The sequence below is a fragment of the Helicoverpa armigera genome, chromosome 22 (genome assembly GCF_030705265.1).
Source record: "Helicoverpa armigera isolate CAAS_96S chromosome 22, ASM3070526v1, whole genome shotgun sequence".
NCBI classification, from domain to species: Eukaryota; Metazoa; Arthropoda; class Insecta; order Lepidoptera; family Noctuidae; genus Helicoverpa; species Helicoverpa armigera.
This window is the reverse complement of record NC_087141.1, coordinates 4,188,615-4,211,644: the sequence shown is the minus strand read 5'-3', so window position 1 is coordinate 4,211,644 and position 23,030 is coordinate 4,188,615. Positions and strand designations below refer to the sequence as shown.

Here is a 23,030-nt window from a genome sequence, read left to right as displayed (position 1 = left end):
GTAGACAAGTTCAGAGATAAAGTTATCTCTAGCTAGATGAGCTGTAGTACATTTAGTATTAATACATATTGTTTGTACGTATAGCGACAGTGAGTCCAGCCCGCAGTCCTCTAGGCGTGGTGCGCGAGGAGTCACAGTCGGCGGGCGCCTCCTTCGACACGCTGGAGCCAGCCGACAGGAACGCCGGGGATACGCGGTCTAATTGCGTGTCTCCTGCTAGTTCTAATGGAGGGGTTTATTCTGTAAGTGTCGTGTATTTCTAGGTTAGATGACTTTTATCTTTTGCTCTTAATGTTTTTGTGCAACTTATGGGTGTTAATATTCCGTCCAATTTAAACGATTCAGTAAGAACCACTAGAGTAGTTTGATTGAAATAGGATTCACTTTTGGCCCTTCTCATCGAACTCGTTACGCTATCATTTGTGTATAATTTACAGTTGTAAGTTAACTTGACCTAAGTACATATTTAGTCTAAACAATAAATAAATAAAGCAGGAGAAGGTGCGCAGTGTTATAGAAAGTGTAGACATCTAATTTGTTTTTCAGAATGAATTAGTGGAATCGTTTGCACTAAATTTGCATCGCATTGAGAAGGATGTTCAGAGGTGTGACAGAAACTATCCCTTCTTCACGGATGAAAATCTCGATAAATTGAGAAATATTATGTGCACGTGAGTATTTGGACTATTTCAATTATTAAAATTCTGTCACTGACTGCGCAGCTCAATTGGAGAATTGAAGGAATTATCAATTTTTTTCAATGTAACGAAATCAGATTCATCGATATTTTTTGCGGGCATAAAATAATTCTTAGTACCCCCAAGCATAAGGCGGCCAGGTAGCAAGGCCACGTTTGATATAATGGAAATGCACGCATTGCGCAGCCAGCATGAGCATGATCACGCTCTGGCCGCGCGCCCATTGAAACGCGGGCAAAGTTTGTGGCCGCGTGGCTTTTACTGACACTTGCGGGGCTGCGCGGGGGCACTTTCCATAGCATTCCACTCAGCTTGCTGCATCAAAAACTAAATCAAATATTTGGTTTCTGAAATCCTACAGCTACGTATGGGAGCACCTGGAGACGGGCTACATGCAGGGCATGTGCGACCTGGCGGCGCCGCTGCTGGTGACGATGCGCGAGGAGGCGGGCGCGCACGCGCTGTTCGCGGCGCTCATGTCGCGCGCCACCGACAACTTCCCCTCCGGACAGGCCATGGACGCGCACTTCGCTGACATGAGGTATGTACTGCTACATGCACATGTGCGACCTGGCGGCGCCGCTGCTGGTGACGATGCGCGAGGAGGCGGGCGCGCACGCGCTGTTCGCGGCGCTCATGTCGCGCGCCACCGACAACTTCCCCTCCGGACAGGCCATGGACGCGCACTTCGCTGACATGAGGTATGTACTGCTATTATTGTGATGATGATGATGTCCTAGCCGATTATTGGCTACGGCGACTGTCCTCATGTAAGGAGATAAGCGAACTGCGCAGGACATATTATAGTGCACAAGCATTTGAGCAGACAAAGGTGCACTCACTATTCCTTCACTCTCATAGCCCGATGGGACGGCAATCCGACACGACCGGAAAGAGATTAGGCGCAGGACAGACATTAACTTGCTCTACAAGGCACGGGTGTATCAATCACCAACTTCTAGGCTCTGGGCTGCTTTGTGAAAGTTTGGAAAACCCAAAAATATACAGACCAAGATACCTCTATAACAATACCTAACATGCTATTCTTCCCTATAGGTCACTGATCCAGATCCTGGACTGCGAGCTGTACGAGCTGATGCACGCGCACGGCGACTACACGCACTTCTACTTCTGCTACCGCTGGTTCCTGTTGGACTTCAAGAGAGAGCTGCTTTATCAGGATGTGAGTAGATAAAAAAAAATAGTTGCGTTTACTGCGCGGTGGATTAACCTCAAAAAGTTATTGGAAATTAGACGTCTATCCCATTTTCTCAACACAATTTATTTGGAAGGAATAATAAAATAAATAAAATAAATAAAAATAAAAAAGCCCTTTATTTCTACTACTTAATCATAACATATTCGAACATAACTTAGTTGTACATACTCTATAATTAATATCTAACATTACTATTTAGTAAATAAATATTATTTACTATTCTTAACTCTTAAGTACTCTTAACTATTTTACATAATAATTTTGCCCTATAATCTTAGATTTTATTTGATAGTAGTAGTCGCCTCTGAGGCGTAGGCCTCCCCTATCACATTCCATGTTTTCCTGTCCCGTGCCTTCTGCATCCAGTCCGAACCACATGTCTTATTAAAAATATCTCGCCACCTTTTCCTTTGTCTGCCTTGTTTCCTTTTCCCCTCCAGAGGGGTCCATTCTGTTACTATTTTTGTCCATCTATTGTTCTCCAGCCTACATACGTGTCCTGCCCAGTTCCATTTAAGTAATCTTACTCTTCGTTTTGCATCTATGAACTTAGTCTGCTTCCTAATAGTACTATTGCTTACTCTATCTGCTATTCTGATACCGAGTATACTCCTTTCCATTTTCCTCAGACAGACTGCGATTCTTTCTTCATCTTCTTTTCTTAGCGACCATGTTTGGCAGCCGTATGTTAGACATGGCAGTATACAACTTTCGTAGACTTTCTTTTTTATTTCTAGTTTGATTTCCTTATTCTTCATAATTTCTTTAAGTCCCCAATACTTTTTCCAGCTTAGAGCTATTCTTCTTTGTACTTCCCTCTCGGTACAGTTTTCAAACGACAGTATTTGACCAAGGTAAACAAATACTTTAACATACTCTACTTTTACACTTTCTATTACAACATCGTATGTTTCCCCATTTGTGAGTATTTTAGTCTTACTCGTATTCAACGAGAGACCAACATTTTTGCTATGTCTTGTTAAATCACTCACCATGTCTTGTAGATCTGATGCATTTTCAGCAAATACTACGATGTCGTCCGCGAAACGTAGGTGACTCAAATATTCTCCGTTAATTTTTAGGCCTTTGTTCTCCCAATCAAGTCTCCTGAAGACGGTTTCTAGTACAGCTGAAAAAAGTTTCGGAGAGAGAGGATCTCCTTGTCTGACTCCTTTTTCGACGCGAAATTCTAATCCTTCTCTTTCCAGCCGCACTTTTGCCGAACATTTCCTGTATATCTCATTTATCAAGTTGACATATTTTTGATGGATTCCTTGCTGAGTAAGCGCTTCCCAAATCGCATCATGATGGAGAGAATCAAAAGCTTTTTGGTAATCAATAAAGCACATGTATATTGTTATCCCATATTCGTTTGCCTTTTCTATTATTTGTGTTGTCACTTGTAAGTGGTCTATTGTAGAATAACTTTTGGAAGGAATAAGTGGCGGACAAAACTCTCTAGAATGGACACTTATCAAGTACCACTAAATATGTTTTTAAGAACAAAATTTGGTGAAACTTCGTCATCTTTACAATGTATACTTATATTTGAACTTGACGATTTAGGGTGAATAGGCATGGCGAATAAATAATAGTCATTAGTCCGTCTTTAAAGAATCTTTTACAGTAGATACCCAAAAGAATTTAACATTTTAGCACTCACTTCAGATCCAAACCCAGTTCACCTCCTATAAAATACTTCTCGTTTCCAGGTCTTTGCCGCTTGGGAACTGATCTGGGCAGCGCGTCACGTGGCGTCCGAGCACATGGTGCTGTTCATAGCGCTGGCGCTACTCGAGACATACCGTGACGTCATACTGGCCAACACCATGGACTTTACTGATATCATCAAGTTTTTCAATGGTAAGTCTGGATGCCGGCATTATGAAAGAATGTGGAAAGAAACTGGTTTCTAGGTTGTCTTTGCTGTAGACTAATATACCTGTGCTCCTAGCACATTGTTCACAGAAAAGATTTTCCTTTTAGTTAATGTTTGGTGCGCTTACGCACTGGCGGATTTTCCGCTAGGTTTTTTGGCATGGTAAAGCGGAGCTCGTACTATAATTACTTGACAAGTACCGTTTAAATCGATGAAATCAGGAACTGAGCATTTACGTGCTGCGAAATTCGTTAGTGTGGAGTTTTCTCCATAAACTATTTCTTCTGTTTTATTTTGTAACTAGCTTCTGCCCGCGACTTCGTACGCGGATAAAGTCCCTTATGCCAGCGACTACGGGGTCAGCAAAATCAAAGATATGAACCGTCTGATATTGAATTTTAAGGGCCCGTTGACTTGAAAACAACGGAATACGCATAGCATTAGAAACGTTCCATATTTTTAATTTTTGTACTGCAAAAGCACAGCAGACTAAACAAAACGCTGAGAACTGAACCGCAAAAGACGTGACCATAGGGATAAAAGTAGTGATTCTAATTAGTCCGCATTTAAGTTGTGTGTGGCAAAAATATTACACGTATTAATACGTTAAAAAACATTAAATGTTACTGAGATAACAAAGTCGTGATGACTTAGTGGAAGTCGTGGTGGTTTAGTGGGTAGAGAACCAATCTCTCAAGTATGAGCGTATGTCTTTGATTCCAGGTCTGGCAAGTACATGCCAATGCAACTTTTCTAAGTTCGTATGTACTTTCTACGTATATTTTGGATACCAATGACCGTTATTTGGAGGCATCCCCTCCAAATAACGGTCATTGGTATCCTTAAACTGTAGGTTCCGGCTGTCATTGAACATTCTTGGCAGTCGTTATGGGTAGTCAGATGCCAGTAAGTCTGACCAGTTTTACCAAGGGGTATTGGGTTGAGCGGGTAACTGGGTTGTGCGGGTAACTGGGTTGTGGAGCTCAGATAGGCAGTCGCTCCTTGTAAAACACTGGTACTCAGTTGCATCGTGACTGGAAGTCGACTCTAACATAATTGGGACAAAGGCTCTTGAGATAATAACGACAATAATAATGAGATATAAGCACCGCAGGATATCTGAGGCTGATGACGGGGAGTAGCGACCCCGGTGGGCTATATATACTGAGTTCTCCAGGGAGAGTATACTGTCCCCCATCTCCGGCCGGTCGGAGTGAACCATGACGGGGGTAGGTCTCACGCCTCTGGCTTGGCTTGGCCGTCCAGAGTGGAGTCGCTATAGCAGGGTTAGTAGCCCTGTTCGGAGGATAGGTGCCTCGTGGTAAGTAACCCACAGGGAGCGCGTTATCTGCGTTTAAAATCCACCGAGGTATCCTCACACTTCAGCCGCTCATATCCCAAGTAGTTTTCATCAACAGTTAGCAATGGTATAGCACAGAACCGGGGATTGTCTTTTTTTTAACGACGTCCACCGGGGATTGTCCTCGGGTTCATTTCTATAGTGTATAAAGGAATAATCGTCGGTTTTGTTTCACCATTTCATTAAAGTTGTATCAAAAGGGCTTCAGAGTATTGGCTTCGGCCCCACGTTTGCCTCCCAAAAATTCGGAACTTTGTAGTCGCGAGGTCTGGACATGTATATGTCTCATAACAAAATAATAATGAGATATAACGCAACAAATTCGGAGAGTGGGGGCTCGTGACGCCACGTCTAGGTATGTAAAATTTGTACTAAGCAGTGACTTAACACGGAATTCAAGCGTTGTTGTATCTTCGTTATTATTTGTTTGTGAGAGAGAGAAACGAAAAATACGTGTCCATTATTTTAAGGTTATCTAAAAGACGGACTAATTACTTTTATTGATACCTATTTCATAACATTCATTTCTATACATTTCTAGTGTAGTATTGCTCTTGAAGTTCCACATCAGGTGTTCCAGATCTCTGATGTTTATACCTCAATAGAGAGTGCTTATCAGATTGAACAACTTTTGCTAAAACGTCATACCTCTATATGCTACAGTCTAGCTGGGCCCCTGGAGTTCCACATCAGGTGTTTTAGATCTTCAATTTGTATAAGTCAATAGAAAGTGCTTATCAAATTGAACAACTTTTGCTAAAACGTCATACCTGTATATGGTACAGAGAACCTGGGCTCTTGGGGTTCCACATCAGGTGTTATGGCACCATTTTTGTATCTCTTATAGTTTTGTTGGTCTGTTGGTGTTCTGCATCAGGTCTTCAAGTTTCGAAGATAAATTATAGCCTATATGTTGACCAGGCTTAATACTGATACAACACAGAAAAAATCATTGAAATCCGTTCAGTAGTTCCGAAGATTAGCGTGTACAAACAAACAGACATACAGACATACAGACAGAATTTTTTTTTTGGATTTGTGCTCCATTACTGTTTCTAAACCCCACCCAATTATTATTTTTTAAATATATTCAATGTACAGACACAGTTTTTTTACAGATTTATTATATGTATAGATCAAATAATTTTCTATTACAGAAATGGCAGAAAGACACGATGCATCTGCAGTGCTATCGCTGGCGAGGGATCTTGTCTTACAAGTTCAGACTCTAATAGAGAACAAATAAGTATCACTTTTCATTTTATCTGTAGAGTAAAATCATGATGACTGTCCGCTGGTAGAATGCACTGGATTGCAATATATAAAAAAATAAATAAATAAATAAATATAGCAACATAGAATCAAATAAAAAATGTATGTTTTACTTATTGAATTAAAAAATAGAGCTTTTGGTGGAAAATTAAGAGGATTCCAATATTCCAAATGTAGCGGCTTTAAGTTAAGAAATTTATGGATAATATGTAATATCTATTTACATCTAATAAAGTACATATTATTTTTTTAAAGTCTTGTGTTTTCTACCAGTGATCAGACACTACCACTTGGAAGCGTCTATCAGAAATGTAGACATAAGTAGTGTAATAGAAAGAAATATTTTTAAATTTATAAAGTAGACAAAATATTAAAAATATTGGCTTTATGTATATTAGATTAAAGAATATAGACATTGTCTAAATAGACCTGAAAGAATTTAAATAAAATTGAAATTATAATTATTTACCTATGTGAATCAAAATTTTATTAAATTAAATTAGATCTGTTTCGTATTGTAAATCATTTAAAAAAAATATGAATATCAAAAATGTAATCAATGAGGCTTTAAATGAAAAAAATACTAACCTTACAAAATATTATCGATGTTCGTAAACGCTTACCTGAATAGGTTTTCTGTTTGCCTAGAAACATACGTAGACATCGAGACGTGAAAAACAAAATTATGTAAGTATAGAAAACATAATATTTACGCACAAATCTCGTGCATTAGGAAAATTCTTCCTACCAGTAAAAAATCTTGATAAAATCAAAATGTTTACAAAGACATGTTTTATAACACAACATGAACAACACAAAATGTAGACTACGTCTATTAGGAATGAAACATTTCCTTTCATATGCTTGAAGCACAAAATCTTTTTTTATTTCCTGCTATATCACAATTTAAATAAAGGACGTTGTTAAGGGCTTACAATTACCCTCCAAACTTCAACTACTAAGTACTTAATTACACTTGAAAAAATTTTTACAAGGTTTGATTATAACAAGGTGACAATTAGGTACTTATCCAAATATACGGATCTATTACTTACTTATTTCTTAAGAAATCACTTGAAAAGATGACTAGGGGAAAGTGGTATAAGACGGGGTCGTGGGGTAAGATGGGAAATGCGAAAAAAATAATGTTCCAAACATGCTTTGAAATTACTACTAACGTCATCTAAAGGCCTTTTGAGTAAGTTATTCAGTGCCGCAAGCGTCATGGCAGAAAGTGCCTGCATTGAGGTTTCATAAGTAATTTATTGATTTAGACGCTTTTGATCTAATATTTCGATTAAGTGATCTACGTGACTGTGTGAAATATGTGACAATAAGACGGACAAAGTATTTTTTTCGTAAACCTGACATATTCTGCCAATTTATGAGCAATGTTTCAATCGAGTAGCTTTGGTTTTCTAATCTCAAAAAAATAAAGTTTGGTAAATTGTCGTTTGGGGCATAATGGGGTACCACGGTAGGTACCATACTTACGGAATCTCCATACAAAGCTAAACTAGAAGAAAGACAAAGAAGTAAGAAACCGAAAACATAAAATAAGAAGACACAAAAGAAAACCAATAAAAAACTAAAAAGAGAGCCAAAAAAATGATGAATCTGAAAGTGACACTAAGGATACCGAATATTAATACTGTCAGGGTTTGTATTCTCAATCTACTGAAGGATGGATCACTCTTATCAGTTGTGTGGAAGATGGGCGCATTGTCCAGGTGCAGGAGCTGAAGACGATGATGATGAGGCGGTACATATTTGTCCAAATTGTGGCGACAGTGATTGATTTAATGTACCACAATCATACCCCATCTTGCCCCATTGACGAAGGCAAGATGGGGCAAGAAACAGTTTTGAAAAAAAAAATATTTTCATATGAAGATTTGAATTTTTGAGTTATTGTTGATTAGAATATAAGAGAACTAATACTGGTTGTTTCTTAATTAAAGTTTCTATTTCGTATAATAATTATTTGTTTGTATTTCAGCAACTTTTCCTTAAAGGCCCCATCTTATACCACTTTCCCCTATATTTATGATGACTATAACGATGATTTATGACCATTTTCACATAATATAATATAGCAGAGTTTTATATTTACATTATTGAATATATCTATGTAAACTGTAAAATGTTACCTGTATTTGTACTTATTTTAATGTTACTTCAATCCTCCTTCCTACTGTGCTGTAACTATATTTACTAAACACTTCCCCTTGTGCCTTTTTCATATCAATATATAAAGATTCAAAGATATTATTAACCCCTCTATATATTTTTATCTAAACTTACTTGATAATATATACCTACTAATAAACCATCATTTAACTTTATCTTGCATCCTGTGTTCCTGCTAAAATTATTTCATATTTTCTTCCCACAAAACTCGCGAAATAAATTAAAATTAATGTGACAAATATTGCCTATCTAACCGTTCTTTGGACTCTGGACTTTGGTCCGCGGACTCTACTACAAAGGGGACTTACCATAGTGATCTTTGAGCGGATAATCATCTAATTAATCGATAGAGGCAGTAGATTGTCAACAGATCTTGATAGGCTAGGCCGGATATGACAAGTCAATAGGTAGGTTCCTGCCGCTGAAGATACCTATACATATACAATACGTTAGACACATTTTGAAGTAGTACATAGTATAGAAATTGCTTTGAAACTTCCTCTGTGCGATGAGATCGCAACTTAATTAATACCTCATAAAAGAAAATGTAACTATGTCAAAGTAATTGTTTATCAAAAAGCATCTAATACAGTTCATTAAACCAATCACTGATTGCTTGATGAATGAACCTAAACATTTTCTTGAAAATCTATTAAAATGATAATATTCAAAACAAAAGCTTTTACGTCATATTTTATTGAATCAAAGTATGACAGATTAAAATATACCTACACAAGATTATAAGTACATAGGTACCTATATCCGCTGCGTAAATCAGATATGACAATTCTAAAGATTGTGCATTAATTTAAAGATATGAAATTGGGACCGGAATTGATAATGAAAAATCGAGACAAAAGCTATTAAGATAAAGTTATAAGGAGCCTAATTTAAAACCCATTAAAGCTGTCAGCCGATCGATCGAGTGACGTCACAACTGGGGAAGTCCCTTATCTTGAGATACCGAGATGTGAACCCAAAATATTTGGGGTTCATAATCTGAGATGCGTGAAAGATATCGGTTTTAGAGCTTGTTTAGATAGAAAACAGGCTTGAGAAATTAGATTATGTATTGACATTATTTTAAGTTGTTTAGTATCTAATGAAAGGATTATTCGATTCGGAGAATCATGATTAGGTACGTCAAAATAAGATAAAGTCTTTCAAACTTTCAAAGATCTGCATACGGATCAAATGTGAAAAAAGCGATGGTAAAATACCTGAATTCGGCTTTTGAATTAACTTTTAAAGAATGTCTACGTTATTTAAAACAACAAAATAAATACAAGGAATCTAGTCTAACAACATAAAAGACCTAGGTAGATAAACTCCAAAAATGTAGAACAAAATACACCAATGTAGACAAAAAAACAACATTCTAGAATTCTAGATGGTCACAGACTATATTATAGATAACGATTTATTTATGAATAGTTAAGCTATGTTTATTGTGTCGCCGCTTATTGTATTTCGTCCGTTTCTTGAAAATCAAGCTCACAGCATTATCTTTATAATTCTTATTCAAATGTTATTTTAAGTATATGGTAATATTAGCGCTTCCAAAGTTAATTTATCGTTACATATAAGTACATAAACAAACAATGGAACACTCGATGAAAATATAGTCACAAGTGCGTTCTCTATTCCCGTCGAGTGCTCCATAAAATTATTTGTTAAGAATCCTAAGAATATTTTTTAAATTATAAACCCTAAATGTAAGCGAGAACAAAGCGTATTTATTTAAAAGTTCTATTGAGTAGGTCCTATATTCTGATATTGTCTTTATAAATAAATTTCTATGTATACTGTAATTTTATCGTTAAGGCTTCTTAGATGTTTTGTGCTGTTATTAATATCGATGTCTATCAAATCAAATTATTGTGATTATCATACGCTTAACCTAAACGTTCACACCAGAGACAATTTTACAAACTTCTTTATGACAGAAGTGAATCAAACCTAATTTTTCACCAACGTATTTCGAATACACATTTTGCCAGTTTTTTTTTTTTACAGAGATTATATATAAATAGTTTTTCCTTTGGTGTGAACGTACACAAATCCTAGGTACTATATAACAGGCCTAAGTCCAAACTAAGCCAAGCTTTACATTCAGATCTGTGTTAAGAACACGTTTAGTGTCAAATGTAGAAGAATATTAAATTATGTCTACACCTTTATTGAACAGGGAACGAATAGGAACATTTTAAAACCTCTAATATCAAAATTCATATTGGATAATAATTCAGTTAATACTGTTAACACTTCTGCAGAAAAAAAAAACAATTGTTTGATTTTCAATGATCTGAAAAATGGTCCTATCGTTCTGAAATTAAGTCTAAACAAATGAATGTTTGTATGAATCTATGTAATGACCATTTTTAATACTTTGTAACTAAGGAGTTTTATTTACCAAATGTTATAGGTATGTGTACAGTCGTGTAGCATTTAGTAAGATGCGGTTTTATCTTAATGTAACCATTTTCATCACCATTGTACAATCGCAAAGAAAATTCGATGGTTTTAAGTGAATTTCCATGCAATCTTTAATAATTTATTTAGGTGTCTATTATACATAAAATACCGTAACAGATTTTTAAACTAACATTCCTATTCAATTAATAGAAAATCAAATAATAAGTAATTTCTTGTTTTTGTTGTCATTGTAAAAACCCACGATCTATGTATTTAAATATGTCCTAAATCATTGTATTTTATCAATACATAATAAAAATAAAATTAATAATGTTTAAAACGTAGTTAAGTACGTTTTATTTATAGTGAACAATTATTTTTGTGAAAGTCATCAATGTCATTAAACTGTGTTTACATTTGACTGTGTTTTTCTTGATCGTCTTACGGTGAAGTCCCTGCGACATGCAAATGATCGTTAACTGAAGTAAATTACGTGTTCAAACAAAATTATTGTACCGTGTACAACTAAAGGTAAGTAAATAAAATACTGAGGTATTTTTAATTGGAACTATAATTTGTAATCGAAAGAGAGATTGGATAAGAAGGAAACATTATAGCCTATCGAACCTGTTACTCAAAGACTGGTCTTGTTTAACAGGTGGACTACCTAAAACTACTTAACACTAACGACCATTCCTAATATTCTATTTACCAGTTGATTTGTTTACTAATAATAGAATTTTAACATAAGCCCCATACAAGTCAGCGGGGCCGAGTAGCGCCAAGGCCTACCGGGGCTGCTTGTTCGAAAGAGTTACCGCGTCCCTGGTACATAAAAGGCCTAAGACGGAACGCGACGGTTTTTAATCAGTAAGAGTCTGACACTCCCTCACCGTTGCTAACCCACAGCGGGAGGAGTTAAAAAAAAAGTCCCGTGCAAGTACCTAATTAATGTCAAATTCCTATCTCTGGTACCTAAGCAACACTACAGAAAGATAGAAGATTGTACAAAATAATCCTATTAACACACCACCAGCTGCGCATGACTCATTTATCAGTCAATATCGACCAGAAATTTGTCATAATCAAATATACACAACATAATGTACACACTAGATCGGTTCAGATGTCAGATTAGGGTATTCACATTAGATTAATATTTATGTATCGAGTAACAGTACTTAGTCAGACCATTGGTGACGCTGATCATGCATCATTGCAAGATCATCGGCGATATTAATCTTACCTACTGATAATAATGTGGCACTGCACTGCTGATAAATCAATTAAGTTTTATATCAGCCGGTCACAGTCAGAAAATGATGTCCCATCTAAAAGAAACAACATACCTACATATTTCGAGAAAATGTAAAATCACATATCAAACGAAGTTGTTTTCTCTGTCCCTATAATCCTATGTATTATAAATCTTTGAAAGTACCCAACGGACTTTGATGCTATTTTTTTTTATAGAAAGAGTGATTGAAGAGTCAGGTTATAATAATGTACCTACCTATAACCAGCGGCCCCCTGGCTTCGCAAGGGAGTATATTATCAGCATTGCACCCGTTCGAAATCGGGGCGGGTCGAGTCTTTTCATAAATCAAACAGATGGGCCCACACTGCCACTCATTGGGTGGGTACCACAAAACGGCTTCCTCGGACGGGTTACCGAAGAGATGGTGGGACGACCGGGACGCCTACAACCCTGATTCGCGGCAACACTCGAAAGATCGAGAGGCGTGGACGCAAAATGGGGAGGCCTTTGCCCAGCAGTGGGACAATAAAGATTAAGAAAAGAAACCGATATATTTATATAAGGTAAACTTATTTGATCACATTGACCACGTAGGGACTAAAAATCACGTGCTTTCTAAGTACACTCACGTGCCTAAACGTGATAATTTTATTTTATCGAGTAGGTCACTTAATCCGATCCTTTAAAGTAAATAAGCAGTTATTTACATTTACCAGCCGATAAATGTAAATAACTGCTTTAATAGATCAGATCTAATATAATTTTAACAGATCAGACCTGATATAATTTTAATAGATCAGACCTGATATAATTTTAATAGATCAGACCTGATATAATTTTAATAGATCAGACCAAAGCTGAACCTAGACAGAAGTGGAAATGTTGATGATTTCAGTTTCAGTAGGACTGTAGGTATAAACATTTTAGTAGACTGGCTTTGAGTCTAGCAAGATATGTCACTTATTTCAGGTTGTTAAGTTTAAATTGGTAGAATCTATAATCATAAATTATATGTATGTATGTTCTATTACAAATCTATATATTTCCCCTCATGCAGGAAAACAAAAACAATGTTATCAAACGGCTCAGCAATTAGATCTTTGTATTTGTAGCTATTAATTGGATGACACGCATGTGATGGTGTACCATTTATTACCTACATTTGTTAATAGTATATGTTCACAGCTACACACACACAGAACACACTCAAGAAAAAATAGAACAAATAGTATAAACACATAAACGCAGTATAATAGTATAGACACACAGCTTATTTTATAAGAAATCTCTTCCAGTAAGCCCGTTAAGAGAGGTAATATAAAATAAATGTATACTGTGTACTGAAAAGAATATCATCATCAGCCTATCGCAGTCCACTGCTGGACATAGGACATAGGAAAAGAATATAGCAATATATAATACCTACCTTATCGACCGTGATACACAGTGATGCACAGCCTGCTTGACTTCAGTAACAATCATTTTCAGTTTCTGGGAGCAATGATTCAATGGCAGAGGCTTAAAATAACTGGGAAGGTATTACAAAAACTGCACGATTTTAACGCGGGTGACTTGGTATACTTGCCAGTTCCAAAAATTAATTCTAAGTAACTGATTTTAGGTGCTGCACATCTACAGGGCTCAACCATTCTTTATTATAAATATGTCATTAAAATCCTGTGATACTTAAATAAGCTAATCTAAACAAAACTTCCATGAGACGTTTACGGAAATGTTATTCGCGTCTTTCAGTCTTTCACCTTCACCTATGTAGGTATCTTGTCTATGTTAAACTCGATTTCAGGACAAACTAGTTTACCCTAAGCCATATAGGATAAATTACTTTAGCTTGGATCAAACTATGAAGTTGGTCCTGCAATCGGGTTTGGCCGGTAATATCTACATAACTGTCGTCAGTTTCTGGAACATTTCACGATAAAACGAGTACGAAACGAGTGTGTACTTTCATTCAAGTAAGAACTACATAGATACTATATCAAGGCAGGTCAGTAAAAAATTGTTGTTGTTTGTGAATCGAGTTATCTGGGCACAACCGTCGGAATGTTAGCCCATTCCATGTTTGTTATCGATTAAAATATGAGGACGTTGACTTTTAATCTATTTACCAGCTTATTTAAATAAGATATGGTGAAAGAATTTTATTTATTTGAACTGTCAGTTCCTCCTTTCTTTGGTTTAACCAGTTCATGTTGTGGTAGGTACAACAAGAGCCACTCAAAATGATAGCAATTGCGAAGATAGCTTAGGGAGCGGCGAAAATGTCGGTATTTCTAATCGTCACGTTGAAAGGCTATCTATATTGATCAAGTCTTAATTTCAGGGTGAATGAACGATTAAATTAAAACGGAAACAGCTAGTAATATAAATATATTGAACCTAATTCAATTTGTTAGCCCCACAAGATTACTAAGAAAGTTACGCAATTTTTGTAATAATTGGTAAGATAACTAAACTAAAGAACTAATAATCCAAACTAAATAATTTAGGTACATAAAAAGGAGAAAAATATTGCACTTATATAAATGTTGATGAATGAGTGTTCTTATTGATACTTATTCAGTAGGTAAGTAGTTGTAAATTAATAGTAGGGTAACAGTATTGTTTGTACTTGTAAACTCGAATGACGTACATTGCATGTATTGTTTATAATATATAGGTTAACGCCCTTCACCTATTAGATAAAGGGACTATACACTACTTCAACGTCATAGCGGATAAACTAGATCTCAGTGCCTGTTGGTATTTTTTTGGATGTAAATTATCAAATGACCCCTCCTATTGGGTGTAGCTTGAGGGGGTGCCGGATTCTTACAGACTTCGGCCAACCCTTGGGGTATACTTCTACGTAAAACAGCGTCTATCATAATTCTTATAAACAGCTTTCTGAATGAAATGTGTAAAATCCCAGTTCTGAGGAACTTTTGCTTATGAATGGAAATTACGTCAAGATAAGCGCCAAGTGTTCCCAAGAATAGATAACGAAAATAAAACATTTATTTACCTAATTAATAAAGATTTATTTACAATCGTTTTGTTTTTTATTTACATTATATATCTAATTAACATTAACATGCCTACGTAATTGAGTTACAGGAACTGATATAGGACGAATAAGCAATTATATATGATATTGAACTAAATAATTATGAATACACACTTATATAATAATAAACATATACACTTATTTTAATTAATACACAGACTTACGTATCTACATACATAGGTATCATTTGTATAAAATATTTCATCATCATCATCATCATCATCATCAGCCTATCACAGTCCACTGCTGGACATAGGCCTCTCCAAGTGCACGCCACTGAGATCGATTTTCGGCTACTCGCATCCAGCTCCTGCCAGCCGTCTTGCGCAAGTCATATTTCATATTAAGAGGTGATATTTTTACTTAAAAATATATTTACAATTTTAAAGAAAAGCAGAATAAAGTTTAAGAAAATTATACTGCAGTACGCGCTACCTAAATAAGTATACGACAGAGTTAACATGAATTCCTCAGTACAGTTCTCTTCACACAATGAGGTAGAATAGGTTAGAACAAAAAAGACACGCATTGTAAATCTGTAAATCATCTGTAAAATAACTTACATCATAACAATACAATACCCTGAACGATACAGTGTGGTGAAGCATTTAAAACTTTAAGACAAATTTATTATCCCACCATATTACTGTGGCATTTACATATCATTATGGCGTGGTTAATGTATACATTATTATACAGAGAGAGTATTAAATACTATTCCTAGACTGGCTATAGAAATATCGCTAAAATTTATTGAATCTAAAATTTTTGAACAACTAAAATAAGATTTTTCTTAATAAGAAATATAAAGGTACTTAGGTAACCTAACAATATAATTGACCTAAAACTACAATCTTACATTAAACCGGCACAGTACCGTTATTTCTAATAGCCTCTTTCACAAAGTCTGGTATCTCTTCAACACTAAGTAAATCTAAATGTGAGTTAGGGAAAGGAGAGTAGTGGTCCCACGTTTTGATCTCGTTGAAGAGTGCGTCTCCCGGACACTCGGTGGCTCGAACTTGGCGATGACCAACGAGCTTGTAATCAGGCTTGATGTAGCCAAGTTCTACCCCGGCTGCGATTAACGCCATAGCTGTCTTCCTTTGCTCAGCTGGAGGGACTTCAACTGAAAGGGAAATGGGTTTTTTATGAATATTTTTGTCGTGCCTGCTTAAGTCTGAAATAGTCAACTTCGTAGACTGAGAAGAGGTAGGGATAGCGGAGGGACAGTAAAGTCTGATTGTAATTTCGGAAAGTGTGATGAAGTTTGTTGGGATTCTGGAGAAGTGGGAATTATAAAAATTATTCAAAGGACTTTAAATAGTTATATCGTCCATAGGTATCCAATGTTTTTACTTAACATTCCTAATCCTAATTTATAGACCAGTTGTTTTGTACGTCGCAAAAAACTTACATCTCCAATCTCCGATGAGACAGATGCCAATGCTGACGGTGTTGAAATGTAGCGCGTGCGCACCCAACGTTTCCCATCCTCGGCCTTCGTATGCTGCACCGTCACTGCCTACCGCGAAACTGAGGGCAAAAAATAAATATGCTGATATAAAACAGTTTGATCAAATGTTTCACATGACATGTCTCATGTATATACCAAATTATACACTTCCTTATTAATATACTATACCCTATGTATTTCCTTTTATAGTGCTTCTATAAACTGGCTATCTATTTCCATTGTGTACTGTCCCTATGTACACTCTTATGTAGTGTCCTTATAAATTCCCTTATGGACCTACTCTTCTTATACGATATCTTAAGAGTTCCCTTCAATGCTCCCTCATGTACTCTATCTAACATTTATTGGGAACGTATTTTACTAACAAACAAGTTCTCCAACTTCTATAAATACTATAGACAATCGCTCACCTGTAACCAATATCCCACCACCCCCGATCATCGATATGGAAGTTCTGCATACTCCTCATGGCAGCACAGCACTGTTCCTTATCATAGCAGGCTGCTGGTATGTAGGAATGATGGATCACCACGAAAGGTACTGGTGTCTGAAGAGGCGTCTTCTTCACAGGAGACCTGGCCTTCCATTGTTTTCGGGTCACGAACGGAAAGTTGTATGAGTGGACCTCGTTTTCTAGCGATTGGTCTGGAAGTTGAAGATGGAATTTGTATTTGACAAGAAAAGTTAGGGATTCATCAATGACAAATAGAGGTAGGTATGCAGCTGTAAACAGATTTCAGCACTGATTGCACAATCGCCGGGAGATCAACTATATGTATCGACATTCATGAACGGTCTAAAGTGAATTACTTATCACACAAAATCAGTGTAAAAATCAGAACACAGCCAAAAATACATAACAACATACTTAATACTAACAGTAATGTTCAGGTCCTCAGTGATATTATGAAAGTTACCAACAAGGAAACACTTTTTTTGACATAGCTACATACATATTTAGTATTTTTTGGCATATACTAACATATTCTAACATAAAAATATATAAAAAGTCCTCTCACCTTTACTAAAAGCACTCGGCATAGCTAACACACTCGCGCACGCGCAAATCAGCAGGAACACACGGAGCATCATCATTCACTGGTACCAGTGGTCACTGCAGCCATGAGGCACGTTCTATACTGAAACAAAATAAACTCTCAGCTCTATAGATTACACTATCATATGTTATTATGTTTATATGCCTATATAGGTACATATTTTGTTTATATTTTGCGCAAATCGATATTATGTTTGTGTTCGTATCTATCGCTGGGATTATTCGATATGATAATGTGGAAAAGGTTCGAGTAATTTTGTGAATGAAAGTTACTCACTTTAATAAGTAATGTTATGTCATGTCTGCCGATGAAATGAATTTAGTTGAAGAAGCAATATTTGTCTCATTGTGTCCTATGTCTTAGTGATCTAAATCCTATTTACAGATAGTTCTATGCTATTTCCATTCAGAATTCCATCTCAGTCAGTTATCACCTATCATATATTTTTAAGTGATTTTGCTGTTATAAGATAAATGTCTCCCAAATGTTATCTGAGAGAATTAATCCTGGAATTGCGAGGCCTAGTTGTTGTTAAAAAACAATTCCGCTAATCATATCATTACTCTAAATTGTTCAGAGAACAATAATACCTAATATTTCCTCACATACGAAGCACGTGGAACTTGTAATTAAAACTAATGAGAGCCGCGCATGCGTCGTGACTTCTTGTCACATACTACGTCAGAGTGACGTTGGAACAATTATCTCTCGTCAAGTTTAAGTGATTACACTAGAGGTCAATATCACCGGTGATTTATTTTAATTGTTAGCTATAAGTTATTTTCAATATTTTTACATAGTAATTAGCAGCCTAGTGGTCGTTTGGTTAGGCTACACCTCTAAAAGGCTGTAGCTTTTGCCCACATCTAACTTTTCCGTTGGTCTAGTCTAGTAGTCAAGGGTTCGTTCCTGGGTTCGGACTTACTTGCTTTGTGAATTTTCAAATACGTTGACAGTTGACCTATATCTTCTTTGGGAAGGACATTCCATACACAGATGGTCCCAAAAATAAATATGTAGGAAATGTTATCAGTTGCTGTTTTTAGGTGAAACATATTTAAGCCTGAAAGGTACCACTGATTGTGCTAGTAAAAGAATCCAATACCTACTTTTAAGTACCTTTTTTTTTTTTTTAGCGACGTAAAATCATCAAATGACCCCTCCCGCTGTGGGTTAGCAGCGGAGAGGGAGTGTCAGACTCTTACTGACTAAAATCGTCGTGTTCCGTCATAGGCCTTTTATGTACCAGGGCCGCGGTATCTCTTTCGAACAACCCGCAGCCCCGGCAGGCCTTGGCCCTGCTGGGCCCCGCTGGGGTACTTTTAAGTACCTTAAGAATAGTGTTTTCAAGTAGTATGTGGGTATGTCACGGATTAACAATTGTCAACAAACCTACATGATTCATTTAATTTCAATTACAGAATTACGATGAATTGATTCATTCATGTGGTATGACATTTTTATGTTTATTTCAGTTTCCAAGAAAAGCATCATGAATAGATTTCCTCATCCATGAAACACGGAAAAGGCATTATATTATGTAACCATACACTCAATCACTGTCCCAAATAGGACACTGCATTTATAGGGATAGACCATATATCGGAATAGATCGATTTGCATAAAATAGGTATAACATCCTACCTGCCGATGCATGTGCATCTATTGTGTGATAATCAACTGATTTCTATCCATCGAATACTTATGGACAAGTTACAGAGCCAGAGCAATTGTTAGAAATCAATTTGTCTTCCCAGTGTTTTAAAAATCTGGAGTAGATTAAAAAAAATCATATTCCTAAAAAACTACATTAACTTGACTATAAACATTTCTATTATCACTCCTAACCTCCCAATCTTGATGTAGACTTGTCAATACTTATTACTGAATGTCAATATAAAAATAAAACCAACATTGACTCACCTGTTCATCTAATTAATACGTAATACAAACACCAGATTCAGGTAACTATATACAGCAACTTAATCGTCGACCACAAATTATCCTTTATACTACAAACGTAGTTTTTCCTATAACAACACTAGTTTCCTATAATAAGGTTCACGTCTGTATCACAATGTTAGTTCGTATAAATGTATAATTCGCCCTACAACGTGTTTTATATAGACTTCCTCGGCAAGGTGATTCCCCTCGCTTGAGAAATAGCGGTCAAGAGCACCGCGGGTTCCGCACTTTTTGGAACTAACTATTCTAGTTTAGGAATTTAAATAGTTGAAATCGTAATGTGTTTATGTGAATTATGCGAAGAATTGTGATTTGTGATATGGTTGTGAGCTGTTGTTAAAAAATGTGTGAAATATGTGAATGACAGTAAGTACTTAACAATAGCATTTCAGTATGCTGAATTGATAATGTGGTATTTATGTTTGTACCTATGTTATGTTAGTAAACACAAATGAATACTTACATTGTATTTTTATAACTTATAAGGTACGGGTATTGATTGATTTTTGGATTTATTACAGTAACACTTGCACGAACTCTCAAAATCAGTTCAGTAGATCTAGAGATTACAGCGTCACAAACATTCACACTTTGCCTAACTCGTTATAATTTTTAATATTAGGTACATTATGATTTCAAAAGTATTAATATAAACCTTAGAAATAAAATGCAGTTTCTCTCTATGGAGCCCTGACTGCCGACAGTTTGGACCATGTCCTAAATACCTTCAGGACACTTTTTTATATTAAAATGATATTAAGTATATGATTTAATAAACCAGTAGGTACGCAAATAAACAGCAAATACACTAATTGCAGTAAGTCCTACTTAATGACGGATTTCTAAATCAAAACAAATTAACGATAACATCAGTAGGTAGACACTTGCAGCAAAAACTGGTCCTAAAACGTAAATAAATATAAGTAAACGTTAATACTGTACCTGCAAGTTAAAGTTTAATAACTTTGCCCGTATACAAATTTTAAGCAGAGATTATTGGGGTATCTCATCTTCCGAGCCTTTTCCCAACTATGTTGGGGTCGGCTTCCAGTCTGACCGGATGCAGCTGAGTACCAGTGTTCTACAAGGAGCGACTGCCCTATCTGACCTCCTCAACCCAGTTACCCAGTTAATTTAGATTATTGGGGTATCTCCATCTACATAATACCTCTTAGGGCAGGCTTTGGCCTGCCGTGGCTGCAAGATTGTTTGACAGAGACAAAACCCCGGAAGGATCATGGTAAGTTTTAGTCAGTTAGAATCCGACACACACTGCACCCTCTGCGGGTCATTTAATGATTTCCCACCAAAAAAAAAATAGGACATTAACTAGAATTTCATTTAAAGTCGTACCACCTTAGGTTTGGGGTTAGATTTCGAAGAGAAGTTAGTAGAATTGCAGAACAGCAGTCGTTACAATGCCATGTCAGAGACAGTTAGGCGGATTTAACAAAACTCTGCTACTCAACTTGGACTTGTTCAGCTCTCACGATGACACGAGAAAAAAAAGCTATTTCTTTTTTCGCTGAAAAGCTATTTCTTATAATCAAAAAATATAATAACTTAAAAAATAACAATTTGTTTTGTGAATGTAATGTGACCTTTCATTGAACTAAAATGCAGACTTATCAAAACAAAATCAAAAATGAGGGAAAAACAAGAGAATGTGGACATTCCGGATTTCGGGGATATTTCTTGGAAAATGTTTTTTTTTACTGTGATTTATACTACACGTCATTAATAATGATTAACTTAATGATTGTTATAATAGGTAATGGCCGACTTGATAAGAGTTTTATAAGTGGCGGGGAAAGTAAAAACCTTTCGAGGGAGTCACTCAACACATATTTCCCACGTGTGTCATGTCAAAAATATGTTGGTTAAGTACACATAAGTTAAGTCAAAACTATTATTTCTTAAGTGTTTTCTAGAATGTTTGTCTAGATTGATATCTATTGGATCGAGTATAACGTAAACTTGCATAGCATAGGTATACGTGCTGAATTTCTTTCTCCAACCATTACACGGTCCTCAGAAACGAAAATTGAAGATCTTTATAATATAGGTACTTTGCTGATAAGAATATTAGGCAACTTCTTTAAAGCTAGGTGGTACATGCATTTGCAGATCCATTTTGATTTGCCAAGTGCTTTGCTGATCAGAATAATACTACTACTACATAAGAGCTCCATTTATTACCGTAAAACGAATTTACTACCATGTTAAATTGACCTACGGATCCCCAAAAAGGCACAGTGCTATGCATACATAACAATTTACTCACACCACGTGAACTTGAGGGCATTTACTTTCTATACACCTACATCGTTCATCATATATACCTACATCATTCTTGTCCTTTACAAAAATATACTGAAAAGTTCGATGTCCTGAATCATCCATCAAATAGTTTTCTTCAGCACTTGGACTTGAGTTGCCCTTGATACGTATGTAGATACAGGACATTACACAACATTCAAGTAGTATTATTTAATGAATGACTCAAGCTTGAGTGTAATTAATTAATTATTATTATCAAATTGTGATAAGAAAGGGTAATGTAATTAATATATGCGAATGTTTGTAGATCTAAAAGATTAGGGTATTCCCTGAACGCCTTGAACGTTGAGCTTGACCGGTTACTAGATTTTAGTTTTTTTCTGTATCCTCTGATGTATCCGGTCAGAGATTAGTGTTCCAGATGAAGAATCTAATCAATAAAGGCAGGATGTTTTTTTAGAACAGTAGATAGGTATTTGTGAGGTTTGACCGTAAGTATAGTTAGGTAATCGGCTAGTTACAATTGCTGTGCTCATTGGGTGGTTGTTTCTAGTAACGTTTAGGCGTTACGCCTTTTTTGAGATCCTTTATTTTGTTATGAATAAGAAAGAATGTATACGAATAGTATAAAGCTGAGGAGTTTTTTGCTAATTTCAGGAACTACATACCAGCCTGATTTAAAAAATTCTTTCAGTGTCAGATAGCCCATTTATGGAGGAAAGCTTTACGCAATTTTTTATGCGGGTTCATGCAGAAGTATTGCAGATTCACCTCTGAAATTGCTGGCAGAAGCTAAGTACATAGGTAAAGGGCTGGGTTGTTCTTTTTAACTCCGAAATAGTGGGATTTGGTTGTTTGTATATGTTGAAAAATTCAATGGATACTTGTATGGTGG

General features: G+C 36.1%; 3 protein-coding genes across 5 annotated transcripts in view; 1 reads left to right on the top strand and 2 right to left on the bottom strand.

The window, feature by feature from the left end:
- Positions 1–6,506, top strand: part of LOC110370840 (small G protein signaling modulator 2) — a 71,794-nt gene extending 65,288 nt beyond the window's left edge. Inside the window, exons 18-23 of one of the 2 annotated variants that reach the window (XM_064040495.1) lie at positions 85–242; positions 547–671; positions 1,060–1,239; positions 1,755–1,881; positions 3,630–3,780; positions 6,314–6,506. In XM_064040495.1, the coding sequence (XP_063896565.1) occupies positions 85–242; positions 547–671; positions 1,060–1,239; positions 1,755–1,881; positions 3,630–3,780; positions 6,314–6,402 (830 nt within the window). In that variant the 3' untranslated portion in view covers positions 6,403–6,506. Of the gene's footprint in view, positions 1–84; positions 243–546; positions 672–1,059; positions 1,400–1,754; positions 1,888–3,629; positions 3,781–6,313 lie in introns of those variants that run through there. The other variant, XM_064040494.1, reaches the window with a different exon arrangement.
- The window catches only part of LOC110370826 (glucose dehydrogenase [FAD, quinone]), a 257,804-nt gene that overhangs the window by 154,001 nt on the left and 80,773 nt on the right, over positions 1–23,030 (bottom strand). The gene's annotated exons all lie outside the window — the stretch shown is intronic.
- LOC110370939 (peptidoglycan-recognition protein LB) lies at positions 14,659–20,002 on the bottom strand. 2 transcript variants are annotated; one of them, XM_064040540.1, is made up of 5 exons: positions 19,814–20,002; positions 17,852–17,971; positions 17,243–17,477; positions 16,773–16,891; positions 14,659–16,484 (listed from the first exon to the last, which is right to left on the bottom strand). In XM_064040540.1, exons 2-5 carry the CDS (start codon positions 17,925–17,927, stop codon positions 16,216–16,218), a joined length of 699 nt encoding a protein of 232 aa, XP_063896610.1. In that variant the 5' UTR covers positions 17,928–17,971; positions 19,814–20,002; the 3' UTR covers positions 14,659–16,215. The 2 variants fall into 2 exon arrangements, with proteins under 2 accessions (XP_063896610.1, XP_063896611.1); XM_064040541.1 differs by having other exon boundaries at positions 17,852–17,966.

Coding starts and splice junctions, on each gene's coding strand:
- LOC110370939 (XM_064040540.1), bottom strand. CDS start 17,927: ATGATGATGCTCCGTGTGTTCCTGCTGATTTGCGCGTGCGCGAGTGTG. Junction 17,478..17,851: donor GCCGAGTGCTTTTAGTAAAG/GTGAGAGGACTT, acceptor TTCAACTTCCAG/ACCAATCGCTAGAAAACGAG. Junction 16,892..17,242: donor TGGTGGGATATTGGTTACAG/GTGAGCGATTGT, acceptor TTTTGCCCTCAG/TTTCGCGGTAGGCAGTGACG.